General features: G+C 36.5%; 2 protein-coding genes and 1 pseudogene across 2 annotated transcripts; 2 read left to right on the top strand and 1 right to left on the bottom strand.

Moving 5' to 3' along the window:
* Nucleotides 1–1,082: 1,082 nt before the first annotated feature.
* On the bottom strand, nucleotides 1,083–3,906 carry LOC130936513 (uncharacterized). Its single transcript, XM_057866592.1, has 5 exons — nucleotides 3,529–3,906; nucleotides 3,063–3,113; nucleotides 2,064–2,128; nucleotides 1,831–1,971; nucleotides 1,083–1,290 (listed from the first exon to the last, which is right to left on the bottom strand). The coding sequence occupies exons 1-5, from the start codon at nucleotides 3,688–3,690 to the stop codon at nucleotides 1,281–1,283; spliced, it is 429 nt and encodes a 142-aa protein (XP_057722575.1). The 5' UTR covers nucleotides 3,691–3,906; the 3' UTR covers nucleotides 1,083–1,280.
* Nucleotides 3,907–4,583: 677 nt separating this feature from the next.
* On the top strand, nucleotides 4,584–5,408 carry LOC130934884 (putative pentatricopeptide repeat-containing protein At5g37570). The gene is made up of 3 exons (XM_057864408.1): nucleotides 4,584–4,959; nucleotides 5,024–5,094; nucleotides 5,160–5,408. Exons 1-3 carry the CDS (start codon nucleotides 4,584–4,586, stop codon nucleotides 5,406–5,408), a joined length of 696 nt encoding a protein of 231 aa, XP_057720391.1.
* A 6,579-nt stretch (nucleotides 5,409–11,987) lies between these two features.
* On the top strand, nucleotides 11,988–18,853 carry LOC130934883 (uncharacterized; annotated as a pseudogene).
* Nucleotides 18,854–21,527: the final 2,674 nt, after the last annotated feature.

The raw sequence follows: 21,527 nt of genomic DNA, 5'->3' as shown, positions 1-21,527 counted from the left end.
CAAATAGATTTAATTTAAGTTTAAAAGTTAATTTAATTATAATATCTATTAATATTCTTTTAAAATCTTTAAAGACTGATTTAAGTAATTAATCCACCAAAAAATAAACTGAAAATTAATTTATCTGTCAAAATAAAACCTTAAGAATATTTTTGTATATTAATTTTTCTTGAAAACTAAAATATTTACTTTTTCTAATAATACTTTGTACGATACTGTATTGTCTAATTGTGCTATCTGGACAACAAGCAAACAGAAACCAAGACTAACGATGCAATGGATCAAGAGCCTGCAAACAATAAGAAAAGACAAGTACCATTAACTATTATTAAATCTAATTATTTTCGGAAAAAGTGATTTGTCTGGGATTAACTTTAGAAAAAGAGCTTAGGAATATTTTTGAATTACAACGTATGTTCATTCTCTCTACTCTAAATGGTTTTTGGAATTCCCCATCCATTGGTACTTTTAAGATTAATTGTGATGCTAGTTATTTTGGTTCGGGTGATAGTGTTGGTTTTACTTGTGTTATTAGAGATTGTAATGGGAGTTGGCAAAGGGGGGTGTTTGAGAATGATTGAGACTTCAAGGAGAATTGTTTGCTATTTGGAGAGGATATCTCTTAGTTTGGGATGTGAGTCAACGAGATGTTATTTGTGAGACGGATTGTGTGGAAGCTTTTAATCTTGTTACTCAAGATGGTTTTGGGTTTATTGATCCATTGGTGCTCAAAATAAGAGATATTATGCATTGGAATTGGCGTGTTGACTTTCGTTTGATTATGAGAGATGCAAACACGGTGGCAGATACTATGGCAAAGATAGCGATGAAGTTACAACTTTCGCATGTGGAACTTCTTTCACCTTGGGAAGAGTACGGAACTGCCCCTCTATTTAAGAGGTTCCTTGTTTTGTTTGTTTTATTTTTCTTTGTTTAATTTATTTCAGTCACAAAAAAAAATCTAATTACTTCCAAAATATTATTAAACACTATTTCCTATTTTCCTTAAATAATGAAAATAAAACCACACACATGAATAATAATAGAAATAAAACCAAATCTAGTTATCCAACATTCCAGCAACAAACAAGTAATAATAATACCTATTTTAATATACCAACACTCCAAAGTGCAACACAAATTGCAAACTAAACCAACTTAAATATACATAACATAAACTTAAAATTGCATAATTGCAGTATTGCACGACCCAACATAAAAAAACTTCTTCAATTGACATTTCTCTTCTCCATCAAGTGAAGCCTTATTCATCTTAGCAACTATCCACTCCTATTAAGAAATACCAATTGAAACTGAAACTTGTTAGTGGTTAGAATATTTTAAAAGAAGCAAACTAAGTAAACTATACACTAATACAAGAAAGATGTGATACATATTTTAATTAGTGTTACCTACTTTAAATATTACATATATTTTAAAATTTAATTTGCAGATCCGTGGATCTGCGGATCAAACCGGGAATACAGGTGGAAAATCTGTGATCCAAACTTATTTATTTGCGAATCGAATCGGATTAGATGGACGAACCCGGTCATATCCGCAAAAATTAAAACGGATGCAAATAAATATCGTGGATGTGCAAATTGGACCCGATCCATAAACAACCTCAGGCAACGGAAAGTAAATGAATAAAAGAATATGAAAACACTAAGGCTTAAAAAAAGGGCCCCTTTTGGTGTCTAATGGGAGCTTCTACCTTCTGCTCCTAAAGTACTGTACTACAGTGATTGATAGAAAAATTCTTTATAGAACATACAATATTATCTTGCCATCAATTACTCCAGTATTGTGTTAAAGTAGGAATACAACCTGGTTGATTCAAGATGCTGAAGAACAGTAAGTCCAATGCCCCATGTTAAAACAAAGGTTCCTATGCAATATTTCATAACATCATATTGTGCTGCTTTCCACCGTTTCTCGAGATCAACAGCGAATTCAGATTTCTTATACCTGCGTCACAATCCTGAACTTGCAATTTAAAGAGGATAAAGTGCAAAAGAAACTAGTAGCGACCCTGGTTAATTAGTTAAATTAAAATGTACCTTGATTCACTGGAATTCTTCCTCATGGTAGTCCTTAGTTTCCCAATATCATGTAGCAATTGCATCTACATTATAAATTTTTCATCATGTAACAGCACAAGGCAAGTGCAAATTAACAACCTCAACATAACTAGAAGTTGAGAAAAAATTACATGAGCAAACAAGAAATAGTGTAGAAAGAAAATTATCAAGAACCAAAGTAGTTTCCATAGTTTAGAGCCGCCCTTTATACAATTTTACATATAAATGTTGCAAAGAACGAATCAAACTTTTGAATATATGTACTCTTCAACGCATAATTTGTTTCAATAGCAATAGCCATTTGAATTACTCATGCTCCCTAAATCCATGCATCTACTTTAAGATGCAAAGACATAGATATATATCAACATAATCAAATATCTCATCATATGATTAAATGAGAATATGAGACATGCCCCGTTGTTATTTAAATGAGATGAACATTGAGAATGATTACAATATGCAAACCATATTTTAAATTATAGAGAAAAGCAATTTACCGAATGACATATATTACTAAATTCTTGTGTTTAAAATCATCATCTTTCATCCTTTGCTTTTCATATTTTCATGTGCCAATATTAGTTATTAGCAGTTAGCATAACCCGATATCAACTAGGATAAAACTAACATCAGAAATATCGCTACATTTAAAAAGACGAAGAACTAAGTTGTTAGTCTCAAATTCCAACATCATTTAATGAGGTAACTTAACAATCATACCACTGTATTAGAATGTATCACTGTTGTCCAGGACAATGGCTAAAAACAGATGCTTTGCAATTAGTAAATAGCAACTAAAAAAAAGTGGAATACACATATATCCTAATGCCCAACATCAGTATGCAAATGTGGAAAAGAATTCCTTGGCAAGGATTACTATTATTTGTCAACTACATTAGTAAGCAATATTCTAAATATCACTTATACTACTAGTTTCATCTCATCACCATAATTGCAAACACAAATTCTAAATACCTTTGAGCTCTGCACTTCTGCTTTCAATTTGGATAAGCTGGACTCTTGGGTCTTTCAAAATTCAAACACATGAAGAGAAAAAAAAAAAAGAAAGAAAAAGAAGAAAAAAAACCTTATGTTAATAGTAGTAAACGAAACGTGTATTTTAGATTACAACAAAGGAGCATAAAAAAATATATAAACATCAAAAGGGCCTCTGCCTCTGCATCTCTGCTTTTGGTACATTATCAAGACTATCATTCAAAACTTCAGTAAAGGCATCAGTTATTGCCTCAGCCTGCTTTCTGGGCACTCCTTGCGCCTCGAGTTTATTTAACAATGACAAAACCAAACTACTCATTTATTTTGACATATCCAATCGTTCTTAAAATTGTAAATTTGTAACTAGTTAGAAAATAAATAAGTGAGCAAAAAAGCCATGAAAGGAGAAAGAATAAAAATTGGTAAGAAGATAAGCGTAAATTACAAGGGTTAATGTGTCAACGAAGAAAAAGCGTCGTCCATTTGATTTCAACAATTGGGAAAATGATCGGAGACTTGAGTTCGAAGAAGACGACTTTGAGGCCCCAAAGCACGAAATCCCCGAACTCATTCTCAATTGTGCCAATCGCTTGCAAGCCACGGCCATTATAATTTTCTCAAAAATAAGAAGATTGGAAGCCAAGAAGAATTTTCGAGCCCTAAATGTGCACTAATCCCAAATCCTTGTCTTCAGCCACTATTCAAATAAAGAAGAAACAGAATCCAAGTACGAAAACTTAATCAACACGAAAGAGGCCAGGAAAGCAGAAGAATTTTTCCAAGATTTGATTTTGATTCCTCACATATCAATCCAGTTTCTATGATCAAGTAAATTTTGGTTTGAGTAAAAGACAAATAGGTCCCGGACCTTTTAAAACGAGAACATTTTTGTCCCTTAAGATTGGAAAATACATTTTGATCCCTCACGTTTTAAAACAGTCGTCAATTATACCCCTCCGTCCATTTTGAGCAAAAAATGGCAACAGAGCCCGTTGACATGGAGGAGTAGAGAATGACGTGTCCGTTACACTTACTGAAGTGGATTGGGACAAATTATTAGTGGTCAAATTCGTCCCTTAGGTAGCGTTTATTTTGAGGTACTGAGACAGAGACCGAGAGACTGAGATTCAGTATCGTGTTTGTTAGTTCAGAGACTGGTACTAAAATTTCTGTCTCTATCTCTAAAATTTCAGTATTTTAGTACCTCCAAAAAATAGGGACATAGGAGACTAAAATTTTTAGATATGGAGACTGAAATTTTAATAACATTTTATACATAAAATACTTTCATTTCAATTAATTAATTCCAATTTTACCCTTTGTGCAAATTAAATTAGAGTTTCATTCTTGTTTCAATTCCTGTCTCCCATTTTGCACCAAACAGAATACTAAGATTTATTTCAATCCCTGTCTCTTAGTCTCTGTCTCTCAGTCTCAGTCTTTCCGTCTCTGTCTCTCCACCAAACGCTACCTTAAGGCCAAAACAACACCATTCTTCCGATGAATTCAATATTTAGACACTCTTCTTCTCCGTCGCGTTCAACTGCCGCCATTATCACCCTTCTTAAGGCCTGCAAGACCATTCATCACCTCCACCAAGTCCACGCCTCCATCATCCAACGAGGTCTAGAGCAAGATCACCTCATCATCTCCCGCTTCATTTTCCTTTCCGCCTCCTTTGCCGCCACTGCTTCATATTACACCTCCGCCTTCGACCGCGTCCTTGACCCTTCTCCTTTTCTCTGGAACTCCCTCATCAGAGCCCACACCAAAGGAAGTTACTTTTTTGATGTCCTCTCTGTTTTTATTCGCATGAAGGCACATGAGTCTCTTCCCGATAGGTACACTTATTCTTCTGTGATTAAGGCCTATTCAAGTATGTGCAGATCCTGCGAAAAAAAATTGCTCCATGACTCGGCATTGAGGTGTGGGGGTTGAAGGTGATATGTTTGTTGGAACCTGTTTGGTTGATATGTATGGGAAATGTGGAAATATTGGTGACGCTCGCAAGGTGTTTGATGGAATGTCTGAGAAGAATGTAGTTCATAGACGGCTATGGTGGTTAGCTATGTGAAGGTTGGGGATATGGTGGAGGCAAAGAGGCTGTTTGATGAAATGCCTCAGAGGAATGTGGCATCATGGAATGCGATGATATGGGATTTTGTTAAGGTGGGAGATTTGGACAATGTTAGGGTAGTGCTTGATGCTATGCCGGAAAAGAGTGTTGCTTCTTTCACGATCATGATTGATGGCTATGCAAAGGCTGGTGATATGGCTACCTCAAGGTTCTTGTTCAACCAAGCTCCGAAAAAGGATGTTGGTTAGCTTGATGTTGGTTTCTTCTCAGTTGGTTGTCTTATATGTATGTGCCATGTTCGGATATACCACTTCAACCATACCAAGAAGGTGATGGTAAATTAACAATTTGTATATTTAGTGGTCCCAGTTTAGTATGTTTGTGTGTATATTTCAAGGTCAATTTCAAGCATCTGGATGATGCTTTTGATATATCGAATGATCTCTAACCTTTGTGCTTCCAGAAAATAGTGACTTAATTCTTGAAATGCAATTTTTTATGGTATTGCACAGGTGATACATACACGTATAAGGTTGCTGCTTTTTTCGAAAAAAGCCTAGCAGGTATTAGTGTATGTGTTAGGATTAGAATTAGTTTAAAACTCTCAAATTTAGGTCTTCATTTTAGTGCTAGTGTTTATATATATAGTCTTACATAAATATGGTTAGGGAAGAAGTGTTCTATTTCTACATTGCAAAGATTTGAGCATGTATATATGGTGATATTGTGAGTGGGGTCATAGATGTCAATGAATTAAGGTTTTTGGTTAAGTATATGGAAGGTATGGTTTGGAAGATGGATAGGTATGTTAGTAACACTAAGAATTTGTACAGTGAAATTGAGGTTTTGAATCAATAGGAGCAAGTTATGAATAAGGTTTAGAATAATAAAAATGAGGAGAGTAGGAGGGTCTTTGAGCAGAAATTGATGGCAGAGGCAAGATGTTAGGCATCAAGAACTAATTTGTCCATTAAAAATTTGTTCTCCATCCACAACAGCAACTAAAACGAATACCTAACACTCTACCCTTCCAGGTCAGCATGTTTCGTTGCCGTTTTGAAGCCCAATTCGACGGAGGGATCTAATTGTCACGCGTTTTAAAACGTGAGGGATCGAAATGTATTTTCCAATTTTGAGAGACAAAAATGTCCTCGTTTTAAAAGGTTAGGAACCTATTTATCTTTTACTCTTTATGTTTTTTTTTTGGGTGAGCTTATAATAAGAAAAGATGTTTTTTAATTATCTTTTTATAAAAAAATTTATAAAAAATTAAAATTAATTTATTTTATGTAAAAAAATTTATTTATTAATTATATTTAGATATAATAATATAAAAATATTTTATTATTTATTTATTATATAAAAAATATCTTTTAAAAAATAATTAAAAAAATATAAATGGTAGTTTTTTAAAAAAAAGTTTTTTTTAGTATTTTTATTTTTATTAATAAAAATTTACCAAATACGTTAAAAATAAATAAAGAGTCTTTTTTTATTAATTTTTTTACCAACTTAATAACACTCAAATAAATACTTAATATATAAAACAGTTGGGTGCATATGATTTTTAGGAACTCATAAAATATAGTTAGAGCAAACCAAATCTTAATATATATCATTTCTAAAGTCTCCTTACCTATAAAATTTTGCTCAATTTTGATCAATTAATCTCTCTAATGTCTGCTACAAAATTGTTACTAAGATTATTGCAGAAAGAATAAAACCGCACTTGGGATACATTGTTTCTAATACCCAGGCCAACTTCATCCCAGGAAGAATTAGTGCTGATAATATCATGGTAGCACAAGAAGTGATCCATACTATGAGGACGAAAGTTAGTGGTAAAGGGCTCATAGCAATCAAAATAGATTTGGAGAAGGCATATGATTGTCTTAATTGAAACTTTATCATTGATACTCTCAAAGATATTGGCATCCCAGAGGATACTGTGAATGTTATTCACTTCTGCATCTCCTCCCCCATTATGAGCTTGCTTTGGAATGGATTCCATCAGAGAATTTCAACCCAACAAGAGGCATTAAATAGAGAGACCCCTTATTCCTTTATCTTTTTGTTTTATGTATTGAAAGACTTTCTCAACTTATTAACTCTTTAATAGAACAGAAAAATTGAAAACCTATTAAGTTAACTAGGAATGATCCTCATTTGTCTCGTCTTTTTTTTGCTGATGACTTCATTCTTTTCGCGGAAGCAAAAGGAACAGGTTCGAGTCATCAAGGAAGTGCTAAAGACCTTTTGTAAAGCTTCTGGTCAGAAAGTCAGCCCCAGTAGATCCTGCATCTTCTTCTCTAAGAATGCTAATCACAAGTTCACAACAGAAGAGAAGAGTTCAGTGACGATCTCGATATTCTACTAACCAGCAATTTAGGAAAGTATCTCGGCATACCGCTCATCCATGAGAAGTCCGGAAAACACCATTTTCAACCAATTCTAGACAAGATGCGGGCCAAATTGTCGAGTTGGAACATGAAGACCCTTTCCCTTGTCGAGAGATGCACCCTTGTTCAAACGGTTTTGACTACTATTCCGAGCTATACTATGCAGACGATGAAGATGCCCAATGAAGTTTGTAATAAAATTGATAAAAATATGTAAATATTTTTTTTGGGGGTCTAATGTGGAGAGCAAGAAGATTCATCTCCTGAATTGAGATACCATTTGCCAGCCAAAGGAATTAGGAGGGCTAAGATTGCGCAAGGCACAATAATCAAATAACCATTTTTTCGTGAAATTGGCTTAGAGGTTGGTGCATAATGATCAAGCTCTCTGAATAAGAGTAATGAAGGTGAAATATGGTTGTGGAGACATCTTTATTCCAAAGGTTATTAAAAGAGCGAACTGTTTTAATGTTTGAAGAGGTATTGTTAAAATTTAGGACCAATTTCAAAGCAACTTAATCTGGAGAATTGGGGATGGTAAGAGCATTAAATTTTGGAAAGCTCACTAGATTTCTAGTATATCAGATTTGAGCGAGTTATCACCGGAACAAATCGAAGAAGACAAAGCTGATAAGGATTTAGCAACCTATGCTACAATGGAAATGGAAGGTTGCTGAGATTGAAAGAGGTTAGCTCAACTACTCCCATAGGAGGTTATAGATATTATTCGAACTTATAAAGCTCCCCAATTCCTTAGGATGACTACCAGAACCAAAGGGCAGTTTCTCTATCAAATTAGCTTACAAAAGTTACTATGTTGAAAAGAGGGATCTAGACCAGATTTACAAATTTTGCTGGAAAACCAGGTTTATTTATAATTATAATCATTGTTTATAATTGTAGTTATAATTGTAATCATTGTCTAGGAAAACCAGGTTTATTTACAATGTTTACAATTATAAATAAACAAATAAAGCTAAGGCATGAATTATGAATATATTGTAGTTAAATGAAGACAAAGGTGGTGATGGCGAGCATGAATGGATGAATGGTTGGTGAGGAAGAAAAGAAAAGATAGAAGAAAGATGGGGACATGGAAAGAGCAAAAGAAGGAGCACAAACCCAAAATCCCACTGCTCAACAAACACATCACACTTCACAATCCTTATCTGCCTCCCATTTCCTAACTTACCTTCAAATCTCCATCATTATACTCATGCAAATTTCATTTTCTTTAATTTGGTGCTCTATATATGATAGGAAGTTTTTAACTTTTATTTTTTGAATAATTTATTTAGCTTCTCTTTGATTTTTTTTTTTAATTTCAGTGTTTTTTAAACATTTCTTTTTTATCATTGAGACTTTAAGGTTACCAAGTGTAGTAGTTAAATTTTAATTTTAGGTGATGAAATATGTTAAAGATTAGAAAAAATTTTAACTGTTTAAGAATATCATACTATTTTTATGAATTATTTTAATATATAGCTCAATTTGTTTGTTTGAAGATATTGTCCATTTTAATACTATAAACTATACAATTTTTTTTCCACAGAAAGTCTTGGGGGCTAGTGTTTTTTAATAAATTCTAGCTTAACATTTGACTAGTATTTAGTCTTTAACACTATTGTATTTCAGTTTTTTCTAAACTTATATACAAAAATATTAATATTAGTTAATTGATGATCTAAAATAATAAAATTTGTTAGTCCTACAACACTATTATACTTAACCCATCAAAGTGCTTCTAAGGGACATATTTACCTTCTTATTGTCAATGTAAAATAACACATAGCAGTATAGCACAATAAAACTAAGGGGAAATAAAGGTTTCTCTTTTGGTTAAGATCATAGCTATTATTGAGTATTGACATATGATATATTAAGCAATAAGCATTATTCTATAAGCGGAAGCTCAAAAGTGTTTAAATTTGAGTTAATATTTAAAGTGGTTTTTGAATTTACAGTCAAATTTCAATATCATTCTTAAACTTAAAAAGTTCTAAACTTATTTCTGAATTTAATAACGGTCGTCTCTAAGATATTTTCTGATGACGGAGTAATGACGTGGTTGAACGGAGACCACGCCTAAAAACTACGCTGTATTAGTAAAATGTCACTTCCATTTTAACACCCAAGTAAAATATAAATGACATCCTTTAGAGTATTTTCAGCGGTTTTAACTTAAACGATGTCGTTTATGTTCTATTTGAACACAAAAAATAAAACGACGATATTTTACCAATCCAGCGTGGCCTCCGTCCAACCACGTCATTATTTTGTCATCGAAAAATATTTCAGGGACTATCGTTGTTAAATTTAAAAATAAATTTAGGGTAATTTTAAGTTAAGAGATGACATTAAGGTTCGACTGCAAGTTCAATGACCACGTTAAGTATTAACTCGTTTAAATCCAAATTAATTCAAGAAAAAATTGCTTTAAAAGACCATTAAAAAGACTTAATTATTAAAAAGAATTTTTAATATCAAATTATTAAAAAATACTAAATCTTTTTATAATATTTAAAAAGGACCAAATTTTTTTTAAAAAATAAATATATCCTTAATTATTTTTTCATTTATTTGTTATAATCTTTATACTAATAATTTTTATTTCTTCTAAAATTTTAGCAATTTTCATTAATTATTTATTTTTATATTTTTGTGATTTTTTATTTTTTTCTCTCATTGGGTATAACAACATAAACCCAATATACAAATCATGCTTGGTTACGCCAATGGTGCAAGCATTGAACATAGATCAAAGGAAAAATGTCACATGACTCAAGATGCATGAAATTTCGAGTTCTACTCTAGTATATGATGAAACCCATAAAGTTTCATAAGAATTATCCATTATTTGGTGTAGACAAAGTGAAAGATAACCATCATCATAAGATCCTAAGAAAATGTCATGTCTACGTAATTTTACTTTCAGAGAACATGTTTTTTTTTTTGGGTGATATAAATCTTCACATTGATTCTCATTCCGTTGAGATGTTCATAACAGTTGGATTTGTATATTGAGTTTTTATTATTATTTAGAGAAAAAAAAATGAAAGATCACAAAAATTAAATAAATAAATAATAAAAAATATTAAAATTTTAGAAGAAATAAAAATTATTAATATAAAAATTATAAAAAATAAATAAAAAATAATTAAGAATATATTTGTTTTATACGTGCACCAAACTTAAATTTTAATACAAATCTTCATTTCTTTTTTGTTTTTATTTTCTTTTCTTTAACATATTTTTCTTGGACATTGTTTTTTTTTTTCAATGCTTTGAGGCCCAATGGACATTATTTTTTATTTGCTTGTTGCGCTTATTTTCTTTTGGCCTACACAAAGATGAGGAATATCCATGACAAAAAAAAAAAACATTAGAAATTCCTTAACCAACTTGGGTTGGTCGAGTGGTCAGCTCACTTGTTTGCTTAAACAAGTGTCGAGAGTTTGAATCCTGCCTTGTACATGCAGTAACTTATTGGCTAGCGACAGACCTTAAATGGAGTTCAGATCCGTGACGTATTAGTTCTTAACCTATCGGGTTGAGGGATACTGTAAAAAACAAAAAGGTCAAAATCCTTGTATTTTGTGAAACTCATAAAAGAAGCCCAATAAGTCATCAGTAGTAGCTCAACGTTTTATTTTCACCACGTTACATTTTTGACAAACCTTATAAATTAACTCAGCTAAGACTGTGATGGGATTTAAAAACCGAACCAGAGATAAAGAAAATAGAACTACAAATTCAAAAGTTTAAAAGTTTAACCAAAATTAAATCGAATATAATAAAAAATATATTTATGTATAAAATATATAATAATAAAAAAAGTTAATCCTTTGTACTTAGATTTTAAATTTTTACACCGTAAATGTTAATCTATATAATATTTGTAAAAAAAGATACATATATTAGTTACATTATAAAAATTAGATTTAGTGACATAGTTAAAATCATATAGAAGTGCTAACTATTCTTTATTAACAATACAGAAAAATGATGATATAATTTAAACAATCAATTTCTTACGAAGTAATAATTTATTAAATATAATTTAGAGTAAAAAACCATAATAAGCCATTGCTCTCCCAAATTTACGTATATCAGCCAAATCGAATTTCATTTCAGCAATAAGCTAGATCATATATTTATATAATTCGAACCAGATTGCGTTTGGTAATAAATCGAACTAGGCCAGTTCGAATTACTTGTTGTGGGTTGTTAATAAATCGAACCAGCATGGTTCGAACTAATAATGAATGTAATTCGAATTATAGAGAGAGATGCTTGTGGAAGTAATTCAAACCAGGCCGGTTCGAATTACACAAATCCTAGTTCGAACCAGACCGGTTTGAATTAGTTGGAGATTGAGGCCTATATATATGGGTGTAAACATGAGTTAGTCTCATTAGAGGGAGTAACATGGCTAGTGAGGAGAGTTTTGTTGTTTTGGTTCACCACAGAAGATCTGTTAAGAGGAAAACCCGTTCCGGAGTGAAGTTCACAGATAAGAATCCTCTCTGTATTGTCGTTACTCCTACGACGAGCTATGATGACCTTGTTAGAGCTGTACTGACGAAGCTCGGTCTGGAGGGTGCAAAGCGGGTTAAGAAGTTTTTCTATCGCATTCCAATCACGGTGCTACAGAATACCGTGAAGTATGATTGCTTCACGATTAGTAGTGATGTGGACTTGCAAGTAATGTTTCTTTGTCGGCGGCAGTTTCCGGAGGTGAGGACACCAGAGTTGTTGGCACGGCTAGTTGATGTGGTATCCAGCTCAGGCGGTTCGAACCGGAATACGACCAGTTTAGCCACTCCAGCAGGTTCTAGTTCCCGGCTTGCCGTTGCTTCTTCCTCCGTCCCTGTGTATCCACCAGTGGTCCAACCTGTCGCCTCTCCGTCTTTTGCTGTTGACCTCAATGGCACCGTAGGCGACGAGGGAGGGGCAAGGGAAAATATGCCGAACGATTTAGTGGGTGTTGCACCGGTTGGCGTTGGAGACGGATTTTTGGGTGATGCAGAGGAGGATGACGTCGAGCCGGATATGATTGACGATGACAGCGGTGATGATATTGGAGGGAGTGAGCCTGCATTGGCGGTAGGTGGTTCTAGCTTTGGCACACAGCAGTATCCACCACATTTTTCCTCTCTGGACTTGGATGCCATGAGGCAGGAGGGGGTTTCTGGGCACTCAGTTGGATTCGGAGCTAGAGATGCGGAAGGGACTGCTGGTCTGACAGAGTTCCAGGTTGGTCAGCAATTTCAGGATAAATATGAGGCCATGTTAAGTGTCAAGACTTACAGCATCCGGCGAGGGGTACAGTATAAGGTTGTGGAGTATGATTATCGTCTGTATGTGGGCAAGTGTTCTGAGTTTGGGAATGGGTGCACATGGTTGATTCGACTGAGTCTGCGGCAGCGCAAGGGCATTTGGGAGGTCAAACGATACAATGGACCTCATACTTGTCTTGCCACCTCCATATCCAATGACCACAGGAGTTTGGATTATCATGTGATATCGGTGTAGGGCTGGCAATTCATACCCTATCCGCGGGTACCCAACCCGGTCCAACCCGTTCGGGTAGGGTAGGCTACCCTACCCGCAGCGGGTAGGGTAGGGTACGGTCCGGGTATGCCTGCGGGTAGGGTAGGGTACGGGTTTAGGGTGTACCCTACCCTACCCTACCCGCATCTCATATATAACACATATTTTATAAAAATTTCTCTATATAATGAAAGAAGTGAGAGTTGAACCCATAACCTCTCTTATGTAATGACTTATAATAAGTGAACAACTATTAAACTAGTTAGTTAATTTAGTAATTTAGAGCATTAGTTTTTTATTTTTTATGTTATTAATACGTATAAAATTCGAAATAATTGAATTTTATATTTACTTTGAAAAAAATTGATATTTCTGCGGGCAGGGTAGGGTAGGGTAGGGTTTAGAATTTTAGGGTGCGGGTAGGGTTAGGGTTAAGAGATTCTCAACCCGCGGATAGGATAGGGTAGAGTTTTAATGAAAATTTTAACCCGCGGGTAGGGTTAGGGTAGGGTTTAAACCCTACCCTACCCAACCCATTGCCAGCCCTATATCGGCGTTCATTATGCCAATGGTTAGGGCTGATGCATCCGTTAGCATCAAGGTGCTCCTGAATGCCACGACAGCACACTTTGGGTTTAGGCCGACTTACCGGAGGGTCTGGATGGCGAAGCAGAAGGCTATTGCCCTCATCTACGGTGACTGGGATGAGTCATACAACGAGCTATCCAGGTGGGTTTTAGGAGTCTAGTTGACGATGCCTGGAACTGTTGCAGTTCTAAGGACTAGCCCCGTTCGAGTTGGAGGGCAGGTAGACGATTCTCAATGTTATTTTCACAGGCTTTTCTGGACGTTTCCACCTTGCATCGAGGCATTCCGCCATTGCAAGCCGTTAATCAGCATCAACGGCACCCATCTGTATGGCAAGTACGGGAGAACGTTGCTCATCGCAATTGTACAGGACGGGAACTCCAACATTCTACCTGTTGCATTCGCACTAGTAGAGGGTGAGAATGCTGAGTCCTGGACATTCTTTCTCTCCCACCTTCGTCAGCACGTGACACCGCAGCCGGGTCTGCTGGTTATATCGGACAGGCATAACGGCATCAAAGCTGTGCTAGAGGCTCCTGATGGAGGTTGGTTACCTCCATCTGCATACCGCGCATTCTGCATTCGACACGTAGCTGCTAATTTTGCCCTAACCTTCAAGGGCAAAGATGCACGGAGGCTTCTTGTGAATGCGGCGTATGCCAAGACCGAGGTTGAGTTTGATTACTGGTTTGATATACTGCGGTCTGAAGACCCGGCGATGTGTGAGTGGGCGAACCGGATTGATTATTCATTGTGGACTCAGCATCGTGATGAGGGTCGAAGATTCGGTCACATGACGACGAATATCTCGGAATGTGTGAACTCAATCCTCAAGGGTGTCAGAAACCTACCTGTATCCTCACTAGTGAAGGCAACATATGGTAGGCTTGTCGAACTATTTGTTTGCAAGGGGAGAGAGGCTGAGGCCCAGATGGGAACCGGACAACAATTCAGTCAACACTTGGTAAAGTGTATTGAGGCAAACCTGAAGATGGCGAGGTGCATCACGGTGACTTTGTATGACAGGGATAATTCCGAGTACACCGTGGCAGAAACCACTCCGACTGGTTCCTTCTCATTAGGTAGCTACAGAGTATCGCTTGCCTCTCGGACATGTGACTGCGGCTACTTCCAGGCGCTTCATTTTCCCTGTCAGCACGCGCTTGCATGTTGTGCCTACTCACGGGTAAACTGGACTACTTATGTTCACGGGTAAACTGGTCATGGGCGGGTACACCGACGAAATAATCCCCAAGAGGCCCAGACCCAAGTCCAATGTCACCAGGCTCACCCCCATCACCCATGCCTGACCCATACCACTCACCTCCATGTCCGCCATCGTGGGTACTAACACCACCAACTACAACAGCCTCGGGACCATCCCCGCCCTCCGAACCATGATGATCATCGTCATCGTCATGGGGGTCACGACGACGTACGTCTGCCGCACCATGCCCTCTCTGTCTCCCTCGCCGGCCTCCTCATCCGCCTCTAGCAGGACCAGCATCGTCATCATCGTCAATAGCCGCATCTAGCCACCTCCACTCACGCTGGCTCCATCGTGTGCCCACACGAGCTCTCCTCTCAACCCTCCGCCTGTCAGGCACGTCCTCAGGACGATCCATGTCAGGAACTCGCCCGGCACCCCGCTGTGAGGCTTCAACTGGAATAGGAACGGCTCTCGAATCCCCCAACTGCATATCCGGAGACAAGAACCTCTTACCATGCTGACTCTACCACTCGAGAAACAACTGCGAGGGTCTAGGATCGGCAACAACATCAAACCTCAGCACCATGTCCGCACGGGACTCCCAATGCAGATGCCACCTCCGAAGATCGTACGGGAACCAACGATCGCCGCCTCTGCCGTCCTTCAACATCAGAAAGTCGATGTTCAGTGCGGGATTCGGAGGGGGCTGCACCCCTCCGAACTGCGGAAGAACCCTATCAATCTGATGCCACTCTATGACGGCAAAGTAGATCAGCGACGTCACAGCCCGCCACAACTCCATATGCCTAGGCTCCAGAACCTCTGGATGCACAACCTGAAGTACCTCGGGAGTGCTGTACGGCATCCAGATAAACTGCACAGAAAACTCTCCATATTCAGGGCATATCATAAAGTCTGCTAAAATAAAGAAACTCATTAAGTAGCGTACTCACCTCCCTGTCCTGTAACCGGTCTATCCTAAGCCTCCACATCTCCACTCTAGGACCATTCTCGCTAGCAGAAGGGTTGTATCCTGACCACCTGCATAATACATGTGTCGTATGGCTAGTTAAATGTATCTTAAGGGTTTCTAATACATTAATAATGAACATGGATATATTTATACTAAAATGAAATAGAGAAGGCTGGGTAGAGTACCTCGACGCCAGTGGCCAGCTGATCGTGTCAAACCCAGAAGGCCTAAACCTAGGAAATCGCCAGAAGATCCAAGACTGAAGTAGCTGAAGTGGGCCCGCTAACTTGACCACATGTCTGTTCGCCACTCGGCACATGCATCGGTACAACCATGCCAGTGCTGCAGAACCCCAGCTATAGGTACCCATCTCCTCCAGCCTGGCTACATAGGGAAACCATCTAATGTGAATGTGGTTGCCAGACTTGTCCCCAAACAGCTGCGTACCCAACAACATCATAATGTATGCATGGGCATATCGCCACACAGTCTCGTCATCTGCTCCATCGGGGCACTCACCAAAAGTCTCCTGAAACCAGCTGCAGTTCACTGCGTACTTCTGAACCTGGCTGGGAGGAGGAACCACTCCAAGCAGCTCCTGGAACCACACCCAGGCTGGACGGCCACCCTGGATGTATAAATGGAACTCTGACAGGCAGTCGCTCACGTAACGCCTGTCCACTAGCAAACCCAACTGGTATGTCACGTCCTGAAGTGTGATCGTGCACTCTCCGAACGGCATGTGAAAGGTGTGCGTCTCCAGACGCCATCGCTCGACAAATGCACTGATAAGGGCCTCGTCTAACCGGAGCCATCTATCGTTCAGCCTTGCAAGATGGTATAGTCCTGCCATCTATAAGTACGGAACGTATCTGTCATCTAGTCGCATGCCCTGCTGCCGCCGCATGCTCCTAATGCATCGCTAGGGCTGCACATGACATTAACCGCATTGTTATAACCAACTTACATAAAATAATTAGCACATTCCACTAACATAAACCACCAACATAAAAACAGCTAACATAAAACCGGCTAACATAAAACAGCTAACATAAATCCGGCTTACATAAAACCGCTAACGTAAAACCGGCTAATATAAAACTGGCTAACATAAAACCGGCTAACATAAAACCGGCTAACATAAAACAACTAACATAAAACAACTTGCGTTAACCACTAACAAAAACTGCTACCAGAAACCACTAAAAGAAACCGCCTACATAAACCACCAACTGAAGCACCATCTAGCATGAACATGCCACTAAAACCGCATGCAAAACCAATAACTCAAAAATACCACTACCACGAACTTATTTCTGTACTAACCTCCTCGTTGATGACCCCTGCTATATGAGCGACTCCGTCCAAGCGATATAACCGTGCCGGATCGTCCCCCATTCAGCAGAGTATTCCGTTCAGCTCTTCGTCGGAGAGAATCTAGGTCGTTTTCTCTGGGATTTTGTGGGGTTGGGGAAGGGAAGAATGGTTCGAATGAGGCTGATTCGAACTCCTTATATAGCCGAATCATGAATAAATCGAACTAGCTTGGTTTGAATTACTCTTCCATAAAATCGAACCAGCATGGTTCGAATTACGTGCAACGCTTTCCAATGAGTAATTCGAACTACCTTGGTTCGAATTATGAGCGTTTTGAGTTCGAACCTCCTTGGTTCGAATTATGCTCATACCATTCTTACCCTAATTCGAACTTGACTGGTTCGATTTATTCACGTTTGTAGTTCGAACCACACTGGTTCGATTTATATATAAATATCCCTTGGCTTATTGCTGAAACAATTTTCGTTTTGGCTGATATACGTAAATTTTGGAGAGCATTGGCTTATTATGATTTTTTACCCTATAATTTATTAATATTGATGCTTATTAAAGAAATATTAATTTATACTTTAAGCTCAATTAATTTAATTTTTATTTTTATTATAAATCTTATATTTCAATTGGCGAACTCTAACATTGACATAAATAAACTAACTACCATAAATACTAATCACATGACGACGTTTTTATTTTTTTATATATGATTTATCATATATATTTTATTAATATTATGAATATTGATGTAATATAAAACAAAATAAAGCATCGAAATAAAAAGTTAAGACAAAATACAAAATCACATATTTCATGTATTATTTAAAATATACTAAATTGTAATTTTCAGTTAAATACTATGCAATTTAAGCTAATAGATTTTATCCGTAAATATTAAAATTTAAATTTTAGTTCAAATTAGGTCCATTTAATTTGAATAAAAAAATATAAATTTAGAGAATTCAAAATTTATAATTGAAAATAACTAAGGTAGGATATTGATAGGATTAGTATTGGGCTAATCCAATTAGAGAATTATACTATAAATAGGAGGATGATATAATAATGTAGGATATGCATGATGTAATTGAAAATTATGCTTTTTCTCTTTAGCCCTAATGTTAAGAATTTCTCTTCTATTCTCTCTAATTATCTCTAATTCTTTCTATTCTTGATATAAATTCGTATCAAATGGTGCTTTCATTGAACACCGTACCAAACTCCCATGTAATTCCCAAATCAAATTCAAACTAGCTTACAACAAATGAATTCAAATTATGAAAAACAAACCAAAATACATGAAGAAATTAAAAAAACTTGTACCAGCATTTGTGCAACCGTGTACAAGATGATTTAGGGGGAAGCCGATTGTGCACCAGGAGTAGAAAATTCAACCAATAAAAGCAGCAGCATCCAATGTTCCAGATTCAAGACAAACCACAAGCAGTAAATTCAACAAATCTTGAAGCCGATAGTTCCACATATTTACAATTTCATATTTCAGATTTAGATTATGACGATGCAGAATCAGAAAATGCAGCAACCAATTTTCCAAAATTTAACATGACTTTAGTTCACATAGAAGATCATATTTCAGTTTACAAGTTCGACCACAGCAGCAACAATCAAAATCAATAGAAATTGCAGATTCAACAAGAAATTCAGCACTAAATTCAACAACAATAGATCAAAAAGTCAATTTCACAAGATCAGTGTGCAAATCAACAAATTCATATTGTGTAATTGATGCAGAAGATGTGGTGCCACCATTTCAGTAACAACAAAATTCATGCCAAACTTCAAAAATCATGGATGCAGAAGAAGAAGAAGAACTCGATGTAAATTTGGATTCAACAAATAATTCAGCGACAAATTTGTAGAAGGTATCAAAAATTTTATATCCAGATTTTTGAATCCACATCCAAACAAAATCGCATCAGAGATATCTTATTCCAAAAACAAGTTCAACCGATTTGAACACACAAGCAACCAGAATTTCAATTATGAAATCAGATTTCCTGATTCAGGGACCAACTTACTTGTATGCCGAAATGGAACCTCTGGATGCCAGTGGTCGTCTGTGGCGGGGAACAAATCCGGTCGAGTAAACAATGGGCTTTGCTAGGTAGTATAGAAAATACGGTTTTTGTAACGACCTAATTTTTAATATGTCTAGATCATATAAAAAACTGAGCGCTACCAATTTGTCTTCCTAATTATTATATATTATTTATCATATGAGCCTGATTCGTTGTTAAAAAAAAGTAGTTAACTTGCGATGTATTTTTTTAAACGTTTAGCTTAATAAACGGAATCATTCGTAATCAATTCACAACTGATAACAGATAAAACAGTTATAAACAACCACACATAAATACATCACAAGCAGTCAACAACATTCAGTGATCCAGCCTTTATTAGAGTATAGACTTTTAGTTAGAACACCCCTAGATATAGCTAGATAATAACTAGATAATATCCCAGACTCTGACCTATTCAAGAAGTCCCTAAGCTGGCACCCAGGCTAGCCTAGACTCTATACTCACATAGTCCCTCTAAACTACTAAACTGAGGGAAAGTACGTTCTAAGTCTTCAAAACTCAAGTCAGGCGGAACGTCATCAAAAGGTGGAACATCATCTACTACTCCTCTGCACGATCATACATTGCCATATGATGTCTCTCTGGTACCTCATCAAGTAGTCACATAACAGGGTCTCGTACACAGGATTTAGGTTAAAGTTTGCATACAAACGGGGTGCAGACGATGGCTGGTCTCACAGTATATACATATAAACAGATAATGAAGTTTACTCTAGACACAAAAGACTACCTAGAGCGGAATCCTCTTTGCGGAACTATCATCAACGAACTACAGAATGGTACTCTTACGTCCATCTGAAGGGGGAAGGGAGAGAGAAGGGGTAAGAACTGGGGAGTTCTTAGTAGGGCCGGGGTTATTAGTTAAGTTCATTAATTCTATATTGTTTAGCAGACTAATAGCAGAATACAAAGAAGCAGTAAACAGAAGACACAAATAAATAGAGAGAATAGAAAAAACAAAAAACAGAACATGAATAGAAGAATACAAGAAAATAAAACACATATATAACATACAAGCAGACAAACATAAAGAAAGAGATCACACATAAAAGGAATGCAACAGAGAATGATGCGCAGACAAGAATGATGCATGTCTAGCCCTAATGCAGGTAATAAGCTCATTTGTCGGTTACATACCCGCTCCCGACATTACCCGGAGTCTTCTGACTAGGTAAGGCTTCCCTATTGGCAATGCCCCTCACAAGAGTCATTTGTCTTGCATGGCGGAGCTAGTTAACTTATATCTGCTCAACACACTCACTGTAAGAGTCCTTTGACTTACAGGAGTACATGCTAGTTGTGTTTTCTTGATACTTTTGTAAGAGTCCTCTGACTTACAGAATAGCATTATAGCTAAGTATCGCAGGAAAACGCTCTCAGTGGTCATACCACTATCTATCTGACTGCCTCAATGCAGCAGATGAACATACAAATAACTCTGGAGTTGGCTTAATGCAACAAATGACCTTTCAACATGCCCTCTGTTTGTTCTCTAATCTATTTATCATATTACTCTTATCTCTTTGTCTCTTTACGTTGCTCTAGTTTCTCTGTTTAACATTTATATTTAAAGCTTATGTAAATTCCGGTATGAATAGATAGCCTGCCCCAAGTATAGGTTCATTAAGTCTATACTGAAACAGTTTAACTTTTCATATTATACCTGACCCTAGTCGCAACTCAAGGACCAACTATGTTGACCTAGTTCGTTCACTAATCTCTGTCCGTTTTTCTGTCATTAAAACTTTATAGAATTTTTTTTGGTTTTTTATATTTTCTTTATCTTTGCCTCACTATCATGATATTACCACTCCCTAGGTGTTTTATAAAGGTAATTATGAGATTCTACGCTTAGTTGTCTTTCTAAAACTTTTACAGAAAATTATCTTTTTCGCATTATTTTATTATTTTTATTAAAATATTATTTTTAATATTTTATTATTATTTATTATTTTATCATTAAATTTGTTAAAATTACCCCACTTTAACTTTTAACTTTTAATATTTACTTTTTACCACCCGTAACTTTTAATATGTATACTTTAACCACCCTAACTTTTAGAAATTACCAAATAACCCCCCAAACACGAAAAATTTTACTACCTTGCCATTTTCAAGATCTAAGGCCTGTTATTCAATGTTCTTCACCATACTCAAAGTGTTCTTCGTGTTCTTCATAAATTCTTCAGATTCTTTCTCTGTGTTTACCC

This window comes from Arachis stenosperma, chromosome 6 (genome assembly GCF_014773155.1).
Source record: "Arachis stenosperma cultivar V10309 chromosome 6, arast.V10309.gnm1.PFL2, whole genome shotgun sequence".
Classification (NCBI taxonomy): domain Eukaryota; kingdom Viridiplantae; phylum Streptophyta; class Magnoliopsida; order Fabales; family Fabaceae; genus Arachis; species Arachis stenosperma.
This window is presented reverse-complemented; position numbering and strand designations above follow the sequence as displayed.

Coding starts and splice junctions, on each gene's coding strand:
- LOC130936513 (XM_057866592.1), bottom strand. CDS start 3,690: ATGGCCGTGGCTTGCAAGCGATTGGCACAATTGAGAATGAGTTCGGGG. Junction 3,114..3,528: donor TCGTTGACACATTAACCCTT/GTAATTTACGCT, acceptor GAATTTTGAAAG/ACCCAAGAGTCCAGCTTATC. Junction 2,129..3,062: donor CAGAAGTGCAGAGCTCAAAG/GTATTTAGAATT, acceptor TTTATAATGTAG/ATGCAATTGCTACATGATAT.
- LOC130934884 (XM_057864408.1), top strand. CDS start 4,584: ATGAATTCAATATTTAGACACTCTTCTTCTCCGTCGCGTTCAACTGCC. Junction 4,960..5,023: donor TGTGATTAAGGCCTATTCAA/GTATGTGCAGAT, acceptor TGGGGGTTGAAG/GTGATATGTTTGTTGGAACC. Junction 5,095..5,159: donor ATATTGGTGACGCTCGCAAG/GTGTTTGATGGA, acceptor AGCTATGTGAAG/GTTGGGGATATGGTGGAGGC.